This window comes from Cibotium barometz, chromosome 55, assembly GCF_041138505.1.
Source record: "Cibotium barometz isolate CiBa-2024 chromosome 55, ASM4113850v1, whole genome shotgun sequence".
In the NCBI taxonomy this organism is placed as follows: domain Eukaryota; kingdom Viridiplantae; phylum Streptophyta; class Polypodiopsida; order Cyatheales; family Cibotiaceae; genus Cibotium; species Cibotium barometz.
In genome coordinates, this window is record NC_141100.1 from 10,459,161 (window position 1) to 10,480,215 (window position 21,055).

A 21,055-nucleotide genomic window follows, 5' to 3' on the forward strand; every position below is an offset into this window, starting at 1 on the left:
CTCCAAATATGTTTGATGGGTTATTATCTATACCAATATCTATTGATTCTCTACAGATTTCACCTACTAATCCTTGTTTGTTACAGCAAGTTAATGCTCAAGTTTTTTTCCTCAAATTTTGCTCAACGATTAGACTATGAACATAATAATTTTTTTTGCAAGGTGTCTTCATTTGTAAAGTGCAACCTTTTGGAATAACAAAGAATTCTCTAATCTACTATTGCAAAAGCTATGAAGAGAACTAGCTATCTTATCAAATCAAGTAGAACACTCACATACTAGGGGGCTAACCCATTAGCAACATCTTTTTCCACATTCTCAAGTCCTCCAAAGAGACAAAGGAAAGTTATCAACTTGAAAATTTGCAAGACAAAAACTCTTTACCCAAGTTTGGTCCTAAAACCAAAAGATGGTATAGAAAGACCAAGCAACAAGTGTACACTTTCTTTTCTCTCATGGAGTATACCCTGTTAGCAATAAGCCTAATGTCAAAATATGGGTCAAGGAGGGTGTGCTTGAGGAACACACCTAAGGGTACTATCATAGAGTCAATGTTATTGGCTAGGATGCAACTTGGATACCACATTAGATGGGAGCAATCATCATTTAACTAGGAGGATGATATGTGAAACTTCATATATCGACCTCTTAGTAATTCTATAGTGTTTGTACTTATCTTAGAAACTTTAACATTAAACTATTTTGTTGGTATTACTAATGTATGGACTATTAAAGGGGTAACTTGACAACTTACAATTGATGTAAACTCTTAACATAATATAGTTATATATGCATTTATTCCTAAAAATATCACCTAAAAGTGATGATCTTAGAATATATTAAATTTTCATTTCCATTATGGAGTTTTAATAGATAATCTTGGGTAGACATAAAATGATTTAACATCATTGTAAATGTGTGCATGTGTATAAGTACATGTGTATTAAAGTTCATAAACTATTATTTAAGGTACATTTTGAAATAAAATGTTTATATGTCATGATTAATGTCAATTTATTATTTGTTAGTATAAATTCATGACTATATTCTTTATTTTAAAATGTACCTTAAATAATTAATTTATTCTTAAGCCCAAAATAATAAATTTGTTCTTTAGCCCAAAATAATCAATTTATTCTTAGGATATGTAAAAATTTTGTGAAAAGGATATTAACAAACAATAAATTGACACTAATCATAACAAGTAAACATTTTATTTTAAAATGTACCTTAAATAATCAATTTATTCTTAAGATATGTAAGATTTTCATGAAAAAGATTTTTTGAAATAAAGAATATAATCATGAATTCATACTAACAAACAATAAATTAACACTAATCATATCATATGAACATTTTATTATAAAATGTACCTTAAATAATAGTTTATAAATAACATCAAAGCCTTACCATCTTAAAATAAAATCAAAGCCTATCCATTTTCTTATCATATTTAGCATAAAGGCTAGCCTTCCTTGCAAATCTACAACTTACAAACCTTTAAACTACATTTATAATAAGTCCCTCTAAATGAGAGGTTCCCCCTTTAAACATTAAGAAATGTAACAAAGGTTATACATTCGTATTCCCCCTAATTGAGCTAGGGATGGTGTAGGAAGCCATGTGTCTTCTCCCAAGGCTAAGCTTTAAACCTTGGTTTAATTAATGGAGCTAATAGCCTCGATCAAGCATGTGTCTTCTCCCAAGGCTAAAGCTTTAAACCTTGGTTTAATTAATGGAGCTAATAGCCTCGATCAAGGCATGATTATCTGAAATTATTTGCCTTAAAATAAGATAAGAAGAATTGTTAGTTTGTACATTCCCCAAACCCATCTCTCTACTTAAGCGATATCATGCAATGACACCAAGTGTCTTCCCATCTCAAATCACATTTAACAAAATGAAAGGATTCACTGCCATTACAATTAAGCTCAATTAAATCCTAAACCCTAAACCGGTTGCAGGTCTCTTACAATACAAAAAACAAGCTAGGAGCTTGATGTTTTTAGTCTAATCTTCCCAGCGCATGTGTAGCACAGAAACTACGCTTGTGGATATTTGCAAGGATTACGCAGCTCATTATGCCAAGTTTCGGATTGAGGCAGGTATTCACGCAAGCTTCCAAGGAGCATGTTGGTATTGGGTCCCTGGCAGAAGGGTCGTGGAGGGCAACCAACCCATATCTTTTCTGAGACCCATTATTCTTCTGTTGACAAGTTCAAGCTTCACAGTTTTACGAGTGTAGTCAGCTTCCATTTCTAAGCTTGGCAATCTGCTCAAGTAAGTACTTGCTCTCCTCTTCCCAGTTCACAGTTGAGAGGGTCCTTACTGTGATCCTTTGCCTCTTTTCGTTCATGTACTCGGACTGTGCCACACTCACCCTCAGCACATAGGGCGCCCACATGGCCTTCTTGAGCTCTGCATGATAAGCTTTCATCTCTCCATCCTGCACAAAAACGCAAGACCTTAAAATCTCTTCTAATATGTTCAGTAAATATACAACTGATGACCAAAACCAGATGCATAGATTGAGTACCTGTGACCGGATTTCAGCAAGATTATCAGCTGTATTGCCCAAAATTTGCTCAGCCTGCTCATGAAATGCAGAGAGCCATGCCTCCCCTGAGAAATCTGAGACTTTCACTGCCAGTATGTACCTATAATTCAAAGGAGTAATGGCCATCAGTTAAGCTTTATAAAACTTTGAAAAGAAGGAAAGGTGGCTTGCAGATGCTTGCTTACCTGCGATTGCATCCATCAAAATGCTTCTGGCAACCTTCACACCAGAACTTGGAAGAGCCTAGATCTTCTGCCACCTTGCGATTGCATGACTGGCATGCGAGGTACCACATGGCTTGCTCTGGTTTCACAAAGCTTATGTATGCCTTTACATTGAAGTAGGCAGGCTACACAGATGAAACCAAAATGTGGGCACATTAGATACAAAATGGCATGCATATAACGAGATGCATGCATACATATACAAGATACATAGAATGCACACAGTAGACACACATAGCATACGTATCATGATACTAAATGCAAGATATGGCATGCATTTTATGAGCTGATTTTGAAGTAAACTCAGTACATTCTACAAAGATTTTCAGAATATTAATCACAATGCTAGGGTTAAACCCTAAACCTACACCTCCATAAAGGACTAATCACTACAATTAGGAAACTAAGAAATGAAAGAACAAGGACTACAAAAGGAAACAAATGTCTTGTAAGGAGTGCATACAAAGAGTATATATCTTATCGTCGATGGAATGCATCTTCTAAGACTATCAAATGCATCTCATACACCACATAATATTTGTTGTCATATTATGTACCACAAGATTATATCATGGCATGTCATGTGCATCACTAGAATATACCATAATCTGCATGGCATGTATATGCTGAGATCTATCAAGGATTACACTCTGTATCAAATATTGTAAGATCAAACCAAAGAACATGAGAGATTATCTACAAGGTATTAACTCCTCACGTTGTGGTAAGGATTGAAGAATTGGAGTCAGTACAGATGGTGAATTTACAGAATCAAGCACCTCCCTGTACATACAGATGATGAACATTCATGAATTATAGCAGCAAACAGGTAAAGTACATTATAAAGCTTTATATGGTACTGATGCACTACGTTGAGAAAAACAGGAATGGAGTTAGTAAATCAGATGGAGAGCTAAGCAGGCTTGACTTTTGATAGCCATCATGCCCACAAGGACATTCCAGAGGTCAAATACTTTATAATTTGAGGAGCCATCCGAAAATGCATTGAAATGTACAGCACTCAGTGAATCCCATTCAAAAGGCATCCCTGGAGCTGGGGAGAAATACCTTGCCCTCACCAATTGACGATTGGATGATCTCAGAAATGTACTCTCGGTCAGCAAATACGGATCTAGACCCACTTCTGGCTGATCCACCAGGAAGGCTAGCACCTGCAGAGGTTAACTGGGCATCTTTACCCTCTGATCTGGACCTGTGAAAGCAACCCAACTCAGTAGAGATACCCAGCTAAAGTTAAATACAATTATTGAGGCTAGAAAAAAGAAAGCAGCTATGGTAGACTGACCATGATCTCAGTTTGTGAGCCTCAGGTATGTCAGGGTTTACTAGGAGTACACTCTTAGAGGTGCCTGAGAGAGAAACACCTGGAAATACCTAGGCAAAAATTAGACTGTAATAACTTGAACTAAGGATATTCACAGAGATTGTTAGATTGACTTTACTGACCCTGGTAATCAGAAGCTCTAAGCCCTTTCACTAAAATAACGGGCGACTCATTCACCATATCAAGCAGCTTTTGACCCTCATTGGTGGCTAGATCACTCCAAAGGCTCACAACCACGGTCTTCTTGCTGCCATAGACGTGTGTTAAGAGTGTAAATGAAAATGTCAGTGCAGAACTAATGCTGAGAAAACAAGCTATTTATCTTCTTTTTAATGAAATCTCAATCAAGGGCTTTTTTTTATTCAGTATGCACACTGCTGTAGGCAGCGGGAATTGAATCCACACAGCACGCTTGGGATTTCAACCCTTTAACCAATGAAATCCCTTAAACCAATTGGGTTACAGTTCGGGAAGGAAAGCCAAACTATTAACTTAATATGTATAAAAACTACCTCTCATCAGCAATTGTGATCTCACGTTTCGGAATCTCCTCATTGTTAATCTTCCTACGAATACTCAGAACACCCGAAACACTTTGCACAACTCCAAGCACATCTGTGGTTTTAAATCAAAATCCCCAATGATAAGATGAAGAAGAAAGCATGGTGTGAAAAGTAATACAAACAGTTTAGAGAGCTTCAGAGAAGAAGACCCACCAACGAGCTCTTTTCCATTCACATGGGGCCCCAGTTCATCGATTTTCACAATGTTGTAGCAGAATTCAGGGATTTTGGTGCTTTCATCAACCACCTCCTCCACCTCTGCGTTGGCATTGAGAGTCATCTCATAGTCATTCTTCACTGTTGAGTACTGTTTGTTAGCCACTCGCAGGCTACCCTTGGAGATGAAATAAACCTTGCCCAGCTCCAACTTGGGGTAGAACTTGTCAGCTGCTTCCTTAAACATGGTAGCTTGGATTTGGGTACCCTGAGATCATCATAAAATGCAAGTAAATGGTCATAAATGTTCACATATAGGGCTCAAAACCAGGCAAACTGTATCCTAATCAGCAGACCAATTCAGATTAAGCAGACTGGCTCATCCTAGAATGATGAGACGTAGTCAACTAAAAGTAAGATTACACAGTTTAATTGGATCCAAATCAACATTAACAGAAAAACGATAAAATGACTTTTAAAGATGAGGTCTGAGTAGCTACATCTTCGTCTGTTAGCTCTACATTGAAGACATTGCCCTCCCCCCTTGCAGTCTTGAAAGACCGCATCGGGCCCTTGCCTGTGACCCTAACCTTGATTGTCCAGTTTCCCTGGTATGGATTCAAAGAAACAATAGGATACACTCTGCGAGATATGCCCATTCTTGCAGCAGGCGCCGCACTGTAAAGATGAGAGATGTTAGCTAAAGAAATCTGTATCTAGCAGCATTTAAGTATAGAGTGGAGATCTCAAAAAAGCTTTGAAAATAAGCAAAAAGGAGAATGAATCCTTTAGAAGGTGATTTTGCATGGCACAAGTAGAGCCTCTAGCAAAGAAGCTATGGCTGGTAGTGGCATGTCAGTGCAGATAAGCTTACGATGAGAAGGGAACTACGAAACTTACTTCCCGCGCTGCTCCTGCACGATCTGTGCAGCGGACATGAGCACTGAATTATTTGGCTTCTTCTCTGATTTCAGCTGCAGAGTAATGGGAGGCTTTGCAGAGCCGACGCCATAACTCGGAGCTGAACCTTTCATCTCTTCTGCCCCGATCTCGTGATCCAGAGCTGGTGCAACCACATCAGCTTCGATCACTATGAGGGCTCTAAAAAGGAAAATCAAAACCATCAATGTAAGGTAGAGAAAAAATCGATCAACCTGCATGTTCTTTTTTAAGCAGACTGAAAGCGGGTCTTCTTACTTTCCATTTTGCAGCTCATTGCAGGTAAAGTCTTTGATGCGAAGCAGGCCTAGATTCTGAATTTTTCCGGAGACAACGTCTGCTGCCATTTTAGTTGGAAGCATCGCTTTGAGCTTCGAAACTCCATCGCTTGCCATAAACCTGCAAAATGCAGTGCTTCTTGTTCATATCAAGACATATAACAGATAAGATAGCACGGAATCGAGAGAGAAAAACTCGGAGTAGCAGCATACGTGAATCGGGTGTTGGTATTCCCATTCTGCTTGAGATCAACGACCTGCATGTAAGCGGGAAACGATTAATCCAGAAGCAGCAATTACGCAAGAACTTGAGCGGAAAAGTGACTAATTAGCGAAAATCATACAGTAATCTCTAATATAAGAGGCAAAAATGGGCGGAAAAGAGATGGAATTGGCGGAAACAGGCGATAAATTTCAAATCCAGTACAGAAGCGTAAGGATATGCGCCAAAATCAGCAAACCTGGACGATGTAGTCTGTCTGATCGGATGGGGAAGGTGAGGCGAGGATTGAAGCGATACAGTTCGGAGTCACAGAAGCCATGGAAGCTTCGATCGAGCTTCTGTTCTGCTGCAGAGATCGATGAGAGAGGAAAAGAGAGAACAGACAGATTGAGAGGATGCCGAAGAATATGTAGTTGATGGGCTCCCTCCCTTAAATTTTCTGAAATTTTAGCGCCAAACTCCTTTCCCCCCTTTTCACTCGAAAATCTCAATTTAAAATTTGCCTTCTTTTTCTTTTTCTTTTTTTTACTATTCACTCAATTTTCAAACATGAAGAGAATCCCTCTTTCTTTTTCGCCCCTTATTAATAAAGTCCCAGGAGAATGTATAACCATAAGAGGAGACCTGCCAAATATATGTTTGGACTGCTCGAGGAGAGAGTGAACACAGAGCTACTAGGACAAATCAAGGATGAAAATGGACAAGAGCTAGGGGACATAAAACAGGCTGCCCTGAGATGGGTGGACTTTCTGGGTACCACTCTGAGCCTTAAGGCGGATACAGTGTTCATACTACACAGAGAGCACTAGAGCACCAAGAGAAAACCTTTGATGCAAACTCAGTCTGGTGGAAACCATAATCTATTTGATTTTAGTCGCACATCAAACCGTACTTACCTTTAGTCTCATAAAATGACACTCATCAAGCACAAGAGTGCCTCCCTAATTAAAAAAAGGCAAGCTTCATAGGAATCTACCTCAAGCAAGGAGCTTTGGAAAGACATGAGCCAAATAAATTTAGACTTGGGTGGAGGAACTATGTCCAGAGTGCTCCTAGTGTGTATAATAGAATTGTAGGTCCACTCATCGACTTTATTACCAAGACTTGTTCAAAAATGAGAGTCCTCCAAGGCAAAGAACTTGTCCTGGGTACTGCTTGCAACCCTAGTGTTTCATAGGGGAATGTACCAAATGGATCCTCAAGCACTGCATGTAGGCCCACAACCTAGAGCCAAGAAGGTGCATGATCAGTGCTATTGCAAATCACACAACCCAACCCCATGGGGAATGAAACTCCAAACCTAGAGGCAGAAGGTTGTGTGCAACCATTCCCTTGTGTTCCATCGCCACATGAATATACAAAAAAGACATGCTAAGGATGGTGTTTGGAAAGAGGTTTACCATTAATGTGCACCCGGAGAAGGTCCAAACCCAAGACCCAATTCCAAGCAAAACCAAGCCAATCCGCATCTCAAGGTTGATGACCAAATTTGATGGAACTGGAAATCCCATTTGGTACCAGTTTGATTATGTTCACCATGGGAAGGATTGATGATCCCAGCAAGATCTGCTCGTTCAAACTTTACCTTGAAGCAAAGCAATGAAGGTAACGGTAAAGCATGCGAGTGGTTTAGGGAACTAAACCCACTTACCCACTTGAAAGGAGCCCAACCGCCACCACAAAGGGTCCTAGTTAAGGACATGAGTATGGATTAGTTGGTAGACAATGTGATCAACAATCAATTAGGCCAAGGGCAACCTCAAGGCCAGCGAAACTCCTCCACTTATCCCCACAAAGAGATATGGTTGGCACATAATTTTCCCAAGGCCATATAAGCATGCGCTAAGGCTAAGACTATAACAATTTTGTGCTCACACTACCTAGTGCCACAAGAACCATGACATAACTCATTGTTGGTACCAAGAAAACCTAGCAGTGTGGACACTACCAATGCCATAAGAACCACGACACAATTCATTTGTTGGTACCAAGGAAACCCAACAGTGTGGACTCTGATTATGGACCCAGCACCATGATAGATGCCGAGTCCTCCTTCAATACATCTAACATTAGAGAATCTAGTTAGATTGGTTCTAGAGATAGAGGCTCTAAAACTAGTTCCATTTGTGGCCTCTTAAATATGGATATGGGTTTGTCTGAGGCATGTGGCAAACTCTAAAGTTTCCTTAGAGTTATGATTGGTTCTAGGATAGGATATGGGATATGCTTAGGCGGGGTTAGTGGTTCACACTTGACCACTTGCTCTAGCTCTAGCTTTTGTTTAGCCTACACCTTCCTTAGAAGCTCTTGGGCTTTTTTCATTCTCTCTTTCTCCAACACAGGGTTGGGGTACTCTTTGAGTTTGTTTGAAATGTTTGCATAGTTAATGGGTTTCTTGTCTTTGGGAAGAGCTGGTTTGAATGGGAGATTGCTAATTGTCTATGCAGCAAGAGGTGGGAGTCTGTAATATACCTCTCAGTATCAGGTTCTGATTTATGGACACTAGATTATGCATCGGTTGAGAAGCAGTTAGTATGGGCAATAGGGCTAGTGGTTTCTTTTGCATTGGGAGTATAGGTTGTGGTGCCAAGTTTCCTTCATACCAAAACAATGGGCTGCTTTGTTGCTGCCCAGGCCTGAGCATTGGACACTTTGTATTTGTATGATTTTGGCTCACATGTGCACATTCACATGTCTAGGCTCATGTTTGTATGATTTTGGCTCACGTGTGCACATTCACATGTCTAGGCTCATGTTTGTAGGTTCACGTCTCTAGGCTCACGCACCTAGGTTCACGTATCTAGGCTCACGTCTCTTAGCTCACATAGGTTCACATGTTACCTTTTTTGTATGTACTCAGATCACGTACTTCCCTTATATGAAATGAGCCTACCTAGGGCACATAAATCTAGAAACTAGGCCTATTGATAGGGTTGGTTTGCAAAGGGTAAGTATTTTCCTTCAAATTTATAGCTTGTACAGATTATATAATAAGGAAGTCTTCCAACAAAGACATGGGTAGGTGTGTTGGTACAGGTCTTTTTGGGCGTAATAATTGGTATGTACTATATTAGGTATACCTATCCTCAACCTCATGTCTATAGGTTCATGTGTCTAGACTCATGACTCATATCATGTGTCTAGACTCACGACTCATATCATGTGTCCATACTCATGGATCATGAGTTCAGGCTCACGTCTATAGGTCATGTCTTTTTGTGCGGGACTATTGACTCACATCCCCTACCCCACCAAGAGTTGGTTTTGCCTGTTTTTAGTGGTTTTGTGATTTTTTGAACTTGACCTTGGTGGTACAGCAAAAGAGACATGTCCCATTTGTCATAATTTGGTTGTTTTTTAGCTACTTGTTGGTCATGGTTTACTTGGGATAAACCCAACTCAGTATTGACACCAAATGTTTAAAACATGGTGGCATCCAATGGTTGACTGCTCTTGGGGGAGCAAACCTTGAGGTTCCCGCTCCTTCCCTAGAGATGCACCCAAAAATAGGGCAGTTACATGCCTTTTTCATAAAATTTAAGGTGCTATTTACAGAGCCAGTTGGTGAATCTAAAGCTCGGAGGAATTTGGTGGCTCTTGTTTTTTTCTGGGAGTTCCAATGTTCCTCCACTCATGTTTATGTTTTGTTGGCTCATTTCTTCCCAAAGCTCCTCGCCTTGCTGAAGGTGGATCTGAAGGAGTCTAGTCTTCTTAACTAGGGAGCACTCTACTAAGTGTTGGATCATTGGTTAGGATCGAAGGCTTGGTGGGTTTGAGAAAGCACATACGGTTTGATACACTATAATTGATCGTTTTGTTGTTTATAACAATTAGTCTAGATCAGGTTCCCATTAAAGGTTAGTACTTCTAGTGTAGGTCTGAAGATGGTTTTAAACAAGTTTTTTTTTTTAATTGCTAGGTTCACATTTGTAGGCTCATGGTCCACAGGCTCATGTGTCCAAATTCATGTCCCTAGGATCACATGTCCAGGTTCATGCCTCTAGACTAATGTCTTGAGGCTCACGTATGCATGCTCATGTTTCCAATTTCACATATACAGGTTTACGTGTCTAGATTCACATCTCTAAGCTCATATATGTCTAGACTCATGTATGTCTAGATTCGCATCCCCAGGCTCATGTATGCAAGTTCATAGCTCACATCTTTTTGTGCGAGACTGTGGGCTCATGTTTCCTACCTGAGAGCTAGTTTGGCCTAGTTTTTTATGATTTTTGAGTTTTTTTAGACTTGTTGGGGTGTGATTAATGATCCTAATCCTAATTAATGATTTTGATGCAAGTAATTAAATGATTTTAGATTTTTCAAATATGGTTTAACATGCTTCTAAGCTACTAATTTCAACAATGCATGAAAATTTATGAAAAAGTATGAAATGCATGAATAAAAATTGATAATTCCATTCCAATTCAACCTAATGGAGCTCAATGCTCATGTTTTCGTAGTGGATTCCACTCCTAATCACAAATATTAAGCTAACCCTTGGCTTCAAAATGGATTCTAAGCCTCGGGCTCTAATTTCATGCAAATCACCAAAGAAACATGGTTTTGCCCTACCAATAGATAAAAATACAATGCCCTAAAGCAAGTAAACTCCAAATTAAAATCAAAAGCAACAAAAAAACACATCTAATGGCTCCAAAACCATATGTTTTTTAGAATGTGACCTCCTAATCAATGCCATGTAATATTGGGTAATCCCAGTAGCTTCTTGGAATATTGGGTAATCCCAGTAGCTTCTTGGAATATTAGGTAATCCCAGTAGCTTCTTGGAATGGACAAAAAACAGAGCTAAGCCCTAGGCTCATCTCGCTAGTAGTAGTAGGACAATGCTAAATCAACACCGTGCAATATTGGGTAATCCCAATAGCTTGGAATGGATGGAAAAATGGAGCTACTCCCAAGGCTAGTCCCCAAGCAGTAGCAACAATGCCAAATAAACAAACGCATCTAATGGCTCCAAAGTTGTAAGTTTTTTAGAGTGTGACCTCTTAATCAATACCATGCAATATTGGGTAATCCCAATAGCTTGGAATGGACAAAAAAATAGAGCTAAGCCCTAGGTTAGTCCCCGGTAGCATGACGCTAAATCAACACCATGCAATATTGGGTAATCCCAATATTTGCATGTGGATGGAAAAATGGAGCTAAGCCCTAGGCTAATCCTCGATAATCCCAATAGCTTGGAATGGATGAAAAAATGGAGCTAAGACCTAAGCTAGTCCTCAGTTACCAATGCAAAATATGTTCAAGAGATTACCATAGGCTTCTTGCCAAAGCATGTGTAGTTGTGTCTTACCTTAGAGCTATAAATGCAACTTCCCAATGTAGGTACACTAGCTTGTCCACCATCACATCCTCACTTTGTTATCACACTAAAATGCTCCTTTTCCAATGGGGTGAAGGGAGGAGATCTCTCTATGCCTCGATGGAGGCAACAAGAGATACATCTTTGCGTGGTTCTCTCTCACAAAAGGCAAGGGGAGAAGAAGAAGCTAATACAAGAAGAAAACCTACAATCAGACCTATCTAGCATATATTCATTAAGCAAGCAAGATTCAATGGCATACAAGTAAGCAAGAAGAGGGAAGAGGAGAGCTCGCAAGTAAACTACTACAAGGGAATAAGAGATCCATCTTCGCTGCGGTAGTGGTTCTCTCTCTCAAAAGGCAGGGGGAGAAGAAGAAGCTAATGCAAGAAGAAAACCTGTGATCAAACCTATCTAGCATACGTCCATCAAGCAAGAAAGATTCAATGGCATATAAGTAAATAGGCAAGAAGAGGGAAGAGGAGAGCTCATAAGTAAACTACTACAAGGGAATTATTATCCATTTCTTATTGTCAAAAATGACTTATATATAAATGATTAGTTTTCACACTAGGCAGGCTAAACAAAAAAATGGTGTCACCTCTATTACTAAGCAACTACGTATACTAAGTCCTTAGACTTTCCCTATTTGACATTAAGCATAGGGTAAGACTGCTTTATATGTTCTAGCACAGTCTTACAAAAGATAAGTGTTCGTTTGCACGGGTAAAGTGGCAAAGTGCATTACGGTATGTTGGGGTAGGTAAAACCATCTTAACCTACGGAGTCATCAACATCATGGAAGGCTTTTTCATGGAAGGAAATTGTTGATATTGAATATGGGACTTAATGTGGAGGGATACTTGATGATGAAGTTAGAAATGCTAGTTCTTCTTTCTATCACCATTGTTAGACCTAGTGTTAGCACAATAGTTTGCTTGATCAATGTTGTATGGTTCTCATAGTGAAGAGAGGACTAGATTCACATTCTAGCAACCATTGACACTCTTTTAAAAAAGCTTAAAATAAGATTTGTAGTATTGGACAAGATAAAACATTCTTTTGAACCTCTTGTTCCAATCCTTTAGCATTTTTTGGGGCTATAATAGCCTTTAGGGCTTTCACCTTAGGCTTCTTAGTAGCTTCTTGCATAGATTAGTTCTCCCTCCATACCTAATAATTTAAAGCTCCTCAAAGTGATGAATACTTTTGCGTCTCGGTCCTCTATTGAATTGTATGGATTACTTTTGCCTCTTGGACCTCTATTGAATTGTATGGATTAGTTATCCCTCCACACTTAACAATTTAAGGCTCCTCAAAGTGGCTAATACTCTATTGGCCCTCTATTGAATTGTATGGATTAGTCCTCTCTCAACACTTAACAATTTAAGGCTCCTCAAAGTGGCTAATACTTTTGCCACTCTATTGGGACAATCCTTATAAGAATGTTTGAATCTACACTTGTAGCATGTGCCACCATAAGGAATGGCACTGGGGTTAGGCCCCCACGATTCAAGTTTTTAGAGAATTGGGAGGACTTGGTATATGGGCTTTGTGAGGACACTCTACAATATGGTGTGGGCCTTTGCATATCGGAAGCATTATATTAGTGGCTTCCATACCATCTTGTTGATGTCTCTTGCTCATTGTTACGCCATGGTTTCAAATAAGGAGGTATAGTCTATTACTAGAGCTTGTTCTCTTGCTACCCACATAGGGATCATATTGCTTTGTTTGGGTCTTATGCTCATAAGGCACTTAGCTTTCATATTTCAGATTCTCTATATTTGCAAGGTAGAAGCATCACCAAGTATTGGGATAGTTCATGGAGGAATCAATTGAGGTGGTAATACCAAAGGGTGGGTATGACAAATGTGGTGATTTGTACATATGTCTTAGTAAGGGGTTATAGTAGATGGGCACTAGAGATGGGGCCAATTGAGGGGGTGGGGTGAGTAAGGCTAATGATTGTCTTGGCACTAGGAGGTGAAAATTGGCCTTCCATGGGTCTTCATAGTGACTGACACTCTTCCACATAAGTTTGCATGATTGGATGATGGTGCAAAAATAACATCATTGTTCATGATTGACACATTCAAAACAATACCATATATGGAATCCATAATGAGAACTGGCTCGCCTTAAGTTAGAGTTCTCCCAACAAAAAGACCATGTAGTTCCATGGTCTACCTTGGCTGCACCAGAGCTAGCCACAACATTTTGTTTTAGGAGACATGGACCTAATTGCACCATCCTCAACCATTAGTGTGGTAAAAAATTTCCAATCCATGGACATCAGTTATTGGGTAGCAAAATTTTATATTCAAACTAAACATGCATCTTGCAAGTTCTAATGTAGGTACAATAAAAGAGAGTATCATCCTCAGAAGGGGGTGGATTACGGCCCCACGAATTGCATCATTAAATGGCATAAAATAACCACAACACTTGAGCTTTCCTCCCATGGAATGGTGGTGGATAAGGGCACATGCTTATCAACATCCCAAGCCTCGTCCTTCACTCATAACCTATCACCTCAGGCAACCTCTAACACTCAACACTCCTATTATCTCATCGCATTGACCCCCCCTCAAACCATTATGAAGTTCCAAAATCTGGATGGCAAAGATGAAGACCATCCCCAAAATCTCAACATCAACAACCCTTCAAGGAGTAGGGAGGTAAGAAGGAGTAACCTAGCTAGCCAAGGAAAATACAATGCTCAAGAAAATACCTACAGCTATCATTTGGCCCAAAGCCCACACATAAATAGAGATCTACCAAGTGGGAGCGCCATGTAACAAAGTTTTACCCACACCCCGAGCCTGTTGGTCGGATCCTCATCCTCTCATCAAGATGTTAGAAGCTCAAGGCTTCTACGATGGAAACCCTTCTGTTTGGGCCATGAAAACCTTGCGGATGGCACCCCACTCTCCAAATTCAAAGAGAGTCAAGTTAACCTTAGACCCCATTTTGAGCCTAGCACTGACATTTCATTGGGTCCTAACCAAGCCCTTAGAAGCACAAGGCTCCTACAAAGGTAACCCCTATTTGGGTTCCAAAGTCAAGAAAATCTACACCACAAGCCTCTATAACCATGTCACTAAACACCAAACCAAAGATAGAGTGGACAGACCAAAAGCCAATGTGCCAACTCTAAAGATTAAACAGAAATGGAGAGTAGCACTTCCACCTCAACTCATGCGCTGACACCACCTTCATAGAAGTAAAAAGAGTCTATGGACTTTGAGAAGCAAGAGGTGACACCTTACCCATGTGCAGTGGCCCTACCCATACTTGTTCCCTTTAAAGAAGAGCCACCCATGGTGCCAAACCCTAAAGAGAACCATGCAAACAGTTCTATGGCACCATCTAGCAACCCCATCTAGCAACCCCAGGGCTTAAAAGGATCACCAAGATCCCATAACACTTGTGTGCACCATGCTGCAAGACCCCATAACACTAACCCACAAGTTGAAACTAGAATTAAAAAACTCAATCAAGCATGCTAGTAGTAGCAAAGTTAAATGTAGTGGCATCCTAGCTTTCATTGTGGGGATGGGCAAATAATTCTTTGCCTTCGCGCTTGCTTTGCTCTGCTGAGTGCATACACGAAGATACCCTCTATGCCTCAGGAGTCAAGCATGTGGCCAGATGTAGCACATGTGCTTTCTCAACACTTTGGGAGGCAACTACACACAACCAGGTGAGAGAGAGCACTAAGGTGGCTTGTCGACCATATGGCAAAACTTGTAGGCTTTGTATGGCCATATTTTGTACAACTTCATTAACAAGAAGGTTTGTCAGTGGATTATCAGTACTAGTCAACCCTGTGAGAAGAGTGGGTATCACCGGACGCTCTAAAGTGGTAGCGTGACCTTGAGCTCCCCCCCTCCGTTTTCTGGCTGCATGTGCCCTTGCCCCTCTGGCGCTTTGCGCTTCCCTCCACCTTCTCCCCGCTGCCCCTGCCCCTATTTTTTCTCTCCACCTCTCTCCTAGCTCCCTCTTGTCTCTTCTCTGCCCTGCGCCACCCCCTCTTCGTGTGCCCCTCTCCCCTTTGCCCACCCCCCTCTTGCCTGAGCTTCTCCCCCCTCTCCTCGCTCGAACCCCCCTCACCGCCGTTTCTTCTTCTCCGCCTGTGTTTCCCCCCCTCCCCTCTGCGCTTTCCTCCCCTTTCCCCATCCCTTTGCCATTGCCTTCCTTCCTTCCCCCCCTCTCCGCATGCGCCCCCCGGCGCCTTAGCCCCCTCCCCCTTCTATTCTCTTCAGCCCGCCCTCCTTATTCTTTATGGTCATTGCCTCCCCCCCCTCTCTGTCATTCTGTTGCTCTCCCCGGCCTTTCACTCCCCCCATCTCGCCTTCCTTCCCCTTGTAGCCTCTCCTCTGTCACCTCATCCCCTCCGTCCGGTGCCTGCAATTCTCTTAGCTCTAGGGTTTTCCCTTCTTTGGTGGAAAGTCACAGCTTCATTCTAGTCTTCACCCTCAGGAGGACTCCATGGAAGCTAGTCCCTGATCGAGGCCGTCGTTACTTCCTTATCCTTTTTGAAAGCAGATCTTTAGCTTCTCGCTACTACTATATGACTGTTGCATCATTGGAGGCATCCACTATGGTATGCAAGATTGTCGGTACCACCTAGCACACAGACAACCCAGGGATCTTTTGCAGGCCGGCCCCATCGGTGGGCCTACAAAGATTACCGACATTCATCCTCTGGGACGTGGCCACTATCAGGCTGAGTTCGACTCGCCACCAATAGTGTCAGATTGAGTCATGCACCTGAGCCCCGTTGCATTACGTACGGGCTAGGCCTTCTTTGCACGGTGGCAGCACGGCTTTGACCTTGCGTTTGATCCACTTGCTGGCATGTCGAGCTTCCCCCACAGTGATAGTATGCTTCCCAAGCCTTAGGAGGAAGGAATACCTTCCTCTTCTCCTCGCGGTTATTGGTTGTGCCATCGGGAGAGTGATGGAATCTCCCCCCCCCCACTACTGCCTCGGCTCTCGCATGGGTAGTCAGGATTCCATCCCTTTGAATTTGTGTTGCCTCGTCGGATTCTGTGTGCCGCCTCGTTATATCTATTCCATGCTTGTGGGGTGAACCTATCCTTCAAGCGAGTGGATTATTCAGGCCTTCCATGACACCAATGCTTCGGTTATAGGCAGATGGGACATCTAGCCGCCCGGCTTGCCCTCGGTGTCCAGGAGACCACCTCTCGTGGTTCCCCCCTCACTTTTCGATCAAATCCACACCAGGGGGTAGAGAGAGAAGTAGGTTATCAGGTAGCAAGGCACTAGGTCCCAACTGCAAAAATAACCTAGTGACCAGAGAGTGGTAGATGGTAGGCTTGCACTTGGAACGTTAGCAAACCACCAGAGCTAATGAGCGCTTGTCGCCATTGCACACATTAGGTTGGTAGATTACAGGAGGATTTGGTTCTGTCACAGAATCATTTCAAGAGCATTTATTTTAGAGCACCCACCTGTTTGGTGACAAGTCCCTTGGTGGCCAATTCCCCTGCCCGTGATACTTCCCCTGGCTCTCAGTGCTGCCGAGCCCCCGACGAGCCTCTTGTAACTGCCTCCTTCTCCAATGGATCACTCCTAGCCGTACCCCTCTCTTGCCCCTCCACCCCCCTCCCCCTCCCCCTCCCCCTCCCCCTCCCCCTACTTCCCCTCCCCCCCTCTCCCCCTCCATCCTTGCCTCCTCTAACTCTTCCCATAGGAGTTCCTTCTGTCCCATCCTCCTCATCAGAGCTTGTCGTCCCCCCTTCCTCTGCATCTCTAGAGCATTCCCCAACTTGGAGAGCGGGCGGAGACTTCCAACGAGTTCCATTTGCTGCGCTTGGCTCACCGTTTTTCTAAGTCGGTTGAGATGACCATTGCTGCTTCCCTGGTGAGGGCTCTCCCACCGCCAGACTCCCGAGGTAGGCCTCCCAGGATCTTGGGGCAGCTTGTTGATTATAGTGTCTTTCAATGTCTTCTGACGGAAGGGACATATATCTTTGAGGAGACAGTAGCTCCTATCTGGATATGTGTGGTTTTTTACCACTCCAAATCCTCTACGCTAGAAAATGGCATGATGATCTACTCTTTCCCCTTGAGTAGTGTAGCCCTAGGGATGGAGTGGGACTCGGAGTCGATGACTATGGCCATCTAGGGATAGGTAGTTGAGCTCTCCCACCATCTTCACGACCTGCACATCATCGACGTACTCACCCATCTATGGCCACTGGTGGTGGGCTAGGATGGAGCTTGGAGGATCAGGCCATAGAGATCAGGACAAGGAGATGGTGGCCTCTAGCCTGAAGGTCATGCCTTTTGTTTTCATGCATATTTTAGTCGAGTACCTCTCCCCCCTTCTTACAGGTACCTCCATTGTGATTGATGGAGTTTGGAGTATGCATATTCTTGCACTAGGACAAATTGGCATCACATGGAGGACAAGATCCATGCCCACTTGGCACACCTTTGTCCTAGGATTGTGATTATTCCCAATCTAAACCCTTGCCCAAGACTCTTTGAGTGGAGGTTAGTTCTGTTAGTTCTTCCTCCCACAGAGATTGATATGTGGATAGTCTCATGGAACATTCAGGGGTTTAGGGGGGCCTCAGTGCTTTCAAAGACGAGGCGTCCTTAGAGGAGAGCTTTAGAGAGCTATTATTTTAGAGGAGAGCTTTAGAGAGCTATTATTTTAAGGCACTTAGCTTTCATATTTTTGATTTTATATATTTTCAAGGTAGAAGCATCACCAAGTATTAGTAACTGGATTCACATTCTGGTAATAAACCATGGGCACTCTTCCACATAAGCTTGGGACAACGTTTTCACGATTGGATGATGGTGCTAAAATCACATCCTTGTTCATGATTGACACATTCAAAACAGTACCATGGATGGAATCCATAATGGAATCGGCTCAGCCAAGGTCGTGTTATTAACACTTGGGCTGATATCATAAACCGTGCTAACCGCCGGTATGGAAGTTATGCATGAACGTAACGCTCATAACTTCCCTCCGGTTTATTTCTCATTAAGGTGAACATTTACCTTATAGTGCAGAATTTCTTGAATAAAAAAAGAAATGCTACCGATCCAGTGCTTCGCTTTGCCTATCCCGCACTTCTCGTCTTTTATGATGTACGGGTCTAGGAGTTGAATGAACACCCATGAGTGGATTGACTGTTTGAAAACACCCATTACATAGCACGAAATCCTCGGATCGATCCCCCTCAACATTGAAGTGGCACCCCCTGGTCACCGTGCTGGAAACCTAGTGTCTCGAGGGGAATAGAGCAAGGTTGTCATCAAGCCCACTATGGTCAGATTACTCGTACCGGAACTCATCCAACACTCACGGATCGATTGCCCTTATCCAAGCAATCTTTTCGGATGGCATCCCGCGCACGCACGCAAAAGCCCCGCGGCAACGAAGAGTCGCCTTGAGTTAGAGTTCTCCTAACAAATATACCATCTAGTTGCATGGTTTACCTTGGTTGACACTAAAGCTGTGGCCACAACACTTTGTCTTAGGAGACGTGGACCTCATTAGGCCACCTTGCACCATCCTTAGCCATTACTGTGGTAAAAAATTCCCAATCCATGGCCATGGTCATTATTGGGAGTTATTTTGAAGCAAAATTTTATATTGGAACTAAACATGCATCTTGGAAGTTCTAATGTAGGTACAATAAAAGAGAGTATCATCCTTAGAAGGGGGTGGAATGCGGCCCCACAAATTGCATCATCAAATGGCATAAAAGAACCAAAACACTTGAGATTTCCCATGGAATGGTGGCGGATAAGGGCACGTACTATACTCAACACTCCTCTAGTCTCATCACGTTGACCCCCCCTCAAACCATTATGGAGTTCCAAAATCTAGATGGCAAAGATGAAGGCCATCCCCCAAATCTCAACCTTAACAACCCTTCAAGGAGTAGGGAGGTATGAAGGAGTGGGTACCCAAGAGTAACCTAGCTAGCCAAGGAAAGTATGATGCTCAAGCAAAGACCTCGTAGCTATCATTTGGCCCAAAGCCCACCCATAAATAGAGATCTACCAAATGGGAGCCCCACGTAACAAAGTTTTACCCACACCGCGAGCCTGGCTGGATTCTCATCTTCATTAAGATGTTAGAAGCTCAAGGCTTCTAACATCTAAGATGATGGAAACCCTTCTGTTTGGGTCCCAAAAACCTTGCGGACAGCACCCCACTCTCCAAATTCAAAGAGAGTCAAGTTCACCTCAGACCCCATTTTGAGCCTAGCATTGACATTTTGTTGGGTCCTAACTAGGCCATTAGAAGCACAAGGCTTCTACAAAGGTAACCCCTATTTGGCTTCCAAAGTCAATAAAACCTACACGATAAGCCTCCATAATCATGTCACTAAACAACAAACCAAAGATGGAGTGGACAGACCAAAAGCCAATGCGCCCACTCTAAAGATTAAGCAGAAATGGAGGTCACTTCCACCTCAACTCATGTGCTGACACCACCTTCATAGAAGTCAAAAGAGTTTGTGGACTTTGAGAAGCAAGAGGCAACACCTTACCCATGTGCAATGGCCTTACCCATCCCTGTTCCCTTTAAAGAAGAGCCACCCATGGTGCCAAACCCTAAAGAGAACCATGCAAACACTTTTGTGGCACCATCTAGCAACCCCAAGGCTTAAAAGGATCACCAAGGTCCCATAACGCTTGTGTGCGCCATGTTGTAAGACCCCATAACACTAACTTCACATTTGGAACTGGAAAGGAAAGAATCAATCAAGTGTGCTAGTAGTAGCAAAGTTAACTATAGTGGCATCCCAACTTTCATTGTGGGGATGGGCAAATAGTTCTTCGCCTTCGTGCTTGCTCTGATACTACTTGCTGAGTGCATACAAGGAGTTACCCTCTATGCCTCAGGAGTTAAGCATGTGGCCAAATGTAGCACATGTGTTTGCTCAACACTTTGGGAGGCAACTGCACAACTGCACACATCCAGGTGAGAGAGAGCACCGTGGTGGCTTGCCAACCATATGGCAAAACTTGCAGGCTTTGTATGGCCAAATTTTGTGCAACTTTAAACAAGAAGGTTTGTCAGTGCTACAAAGACCTTGTGACATCCTACCATAATTCATCAAAGAAAATTTCAAGCATCATTAGCAAAGCAATAACCTTAGAGTGTGAGCAACATGGAGAGAGAGCTTGAGAAGAATGGGGGAGAAGATGGGGGCTTGAGAGCTTGTTGAGAGTACATGAAGGTGAGAGCAAGAATTGACTTTCGATCCCACCGCTTCACCAATACGAACTAGCCCAAACCCAACACTTTCCTCGATTTCCAATAACCTCATCACACTGGCATCCCAAAGCCAAGCATCGAGCCTCTCTAAAACCTCCGTACATACTAACACCACCAATTGGCAACACCGCCATCCACACCAAGGCACCCCTAGCTTCTCT

At 42.5% G+C, this 21,055-nt stretch overlaps 1 protein-coding gene across 1 annotated transcript; it reads right to left on the minus strand.

The window, feature by feature from the left end:
• Nucleotides 1–1,891: 1,891 nt before the first annotated feature.
• LOC147607360 (replication protein A 70 kDa DNA-binding subunit B-like) lies at nucleotides 1,892–6,735 on the minus strand. The gene is made up of 13 exons (XM_086790505.1): nucleotides 6,524–6,735; nucleotides 6,276–6,319; nucleotides 6,043–6,183; nucleotides 5,746–5,946; nucleotides 5,346–5,523; nucleotides 4,843–5,113; nucleotides 4,639–4,741; nucleotides 4,249–4,373; nucleotides 4,088–4,166; nucleotides 3,850–3,994; nucleotides 2,743–2,906; nucleotides 2,537–2,657; nucleotides 1,892–2,446 (listed from the first exon to the last, which is right to left on the minus strand). Exons 1-13 carry the CDS (start codon nucleotides 6,602–6,604, stop codon nucleotides 2,246–2,248), a joined length of 1,854 nt encoding a protein of 617 aa, XP_086646631.1. The 5' UTR covers nucleotides 6,605–6,735; the 3' UTR covers nucleotides 1,892–2,245.
• Nucleotides 6,736–21,055: the final 14,320 nt, after the last annotated feature.

What these genes read in the sequence shown, in the direction of transcription:
- LOC147607360 (XM_086790505.1), bottom strand. Translation starts at nt 6,604, where the DNA reads ATGGCTTCTGTGACTCCGAACTGTATCGCTTCAATCCTCGCCTCACCT. An exon ending in AATACCAACACCCGATTCAC is followed by an intron (nt 6,184 to 6,275) that starts GTATGCTGCTAC and finishes TGCATTTTGCAG; the next exon opens with GTTTATGGCAAGCGATGGAG. An exon ending in GAATGGAAAAGAGCTCGTTG is followed by an intron (nt 4,742 to 4,842) that starts GTGGGTCTTCTT and finishes TTAAAACCACAG; the next exon opens with ATGTGCTTGGAGTTGTGCAA.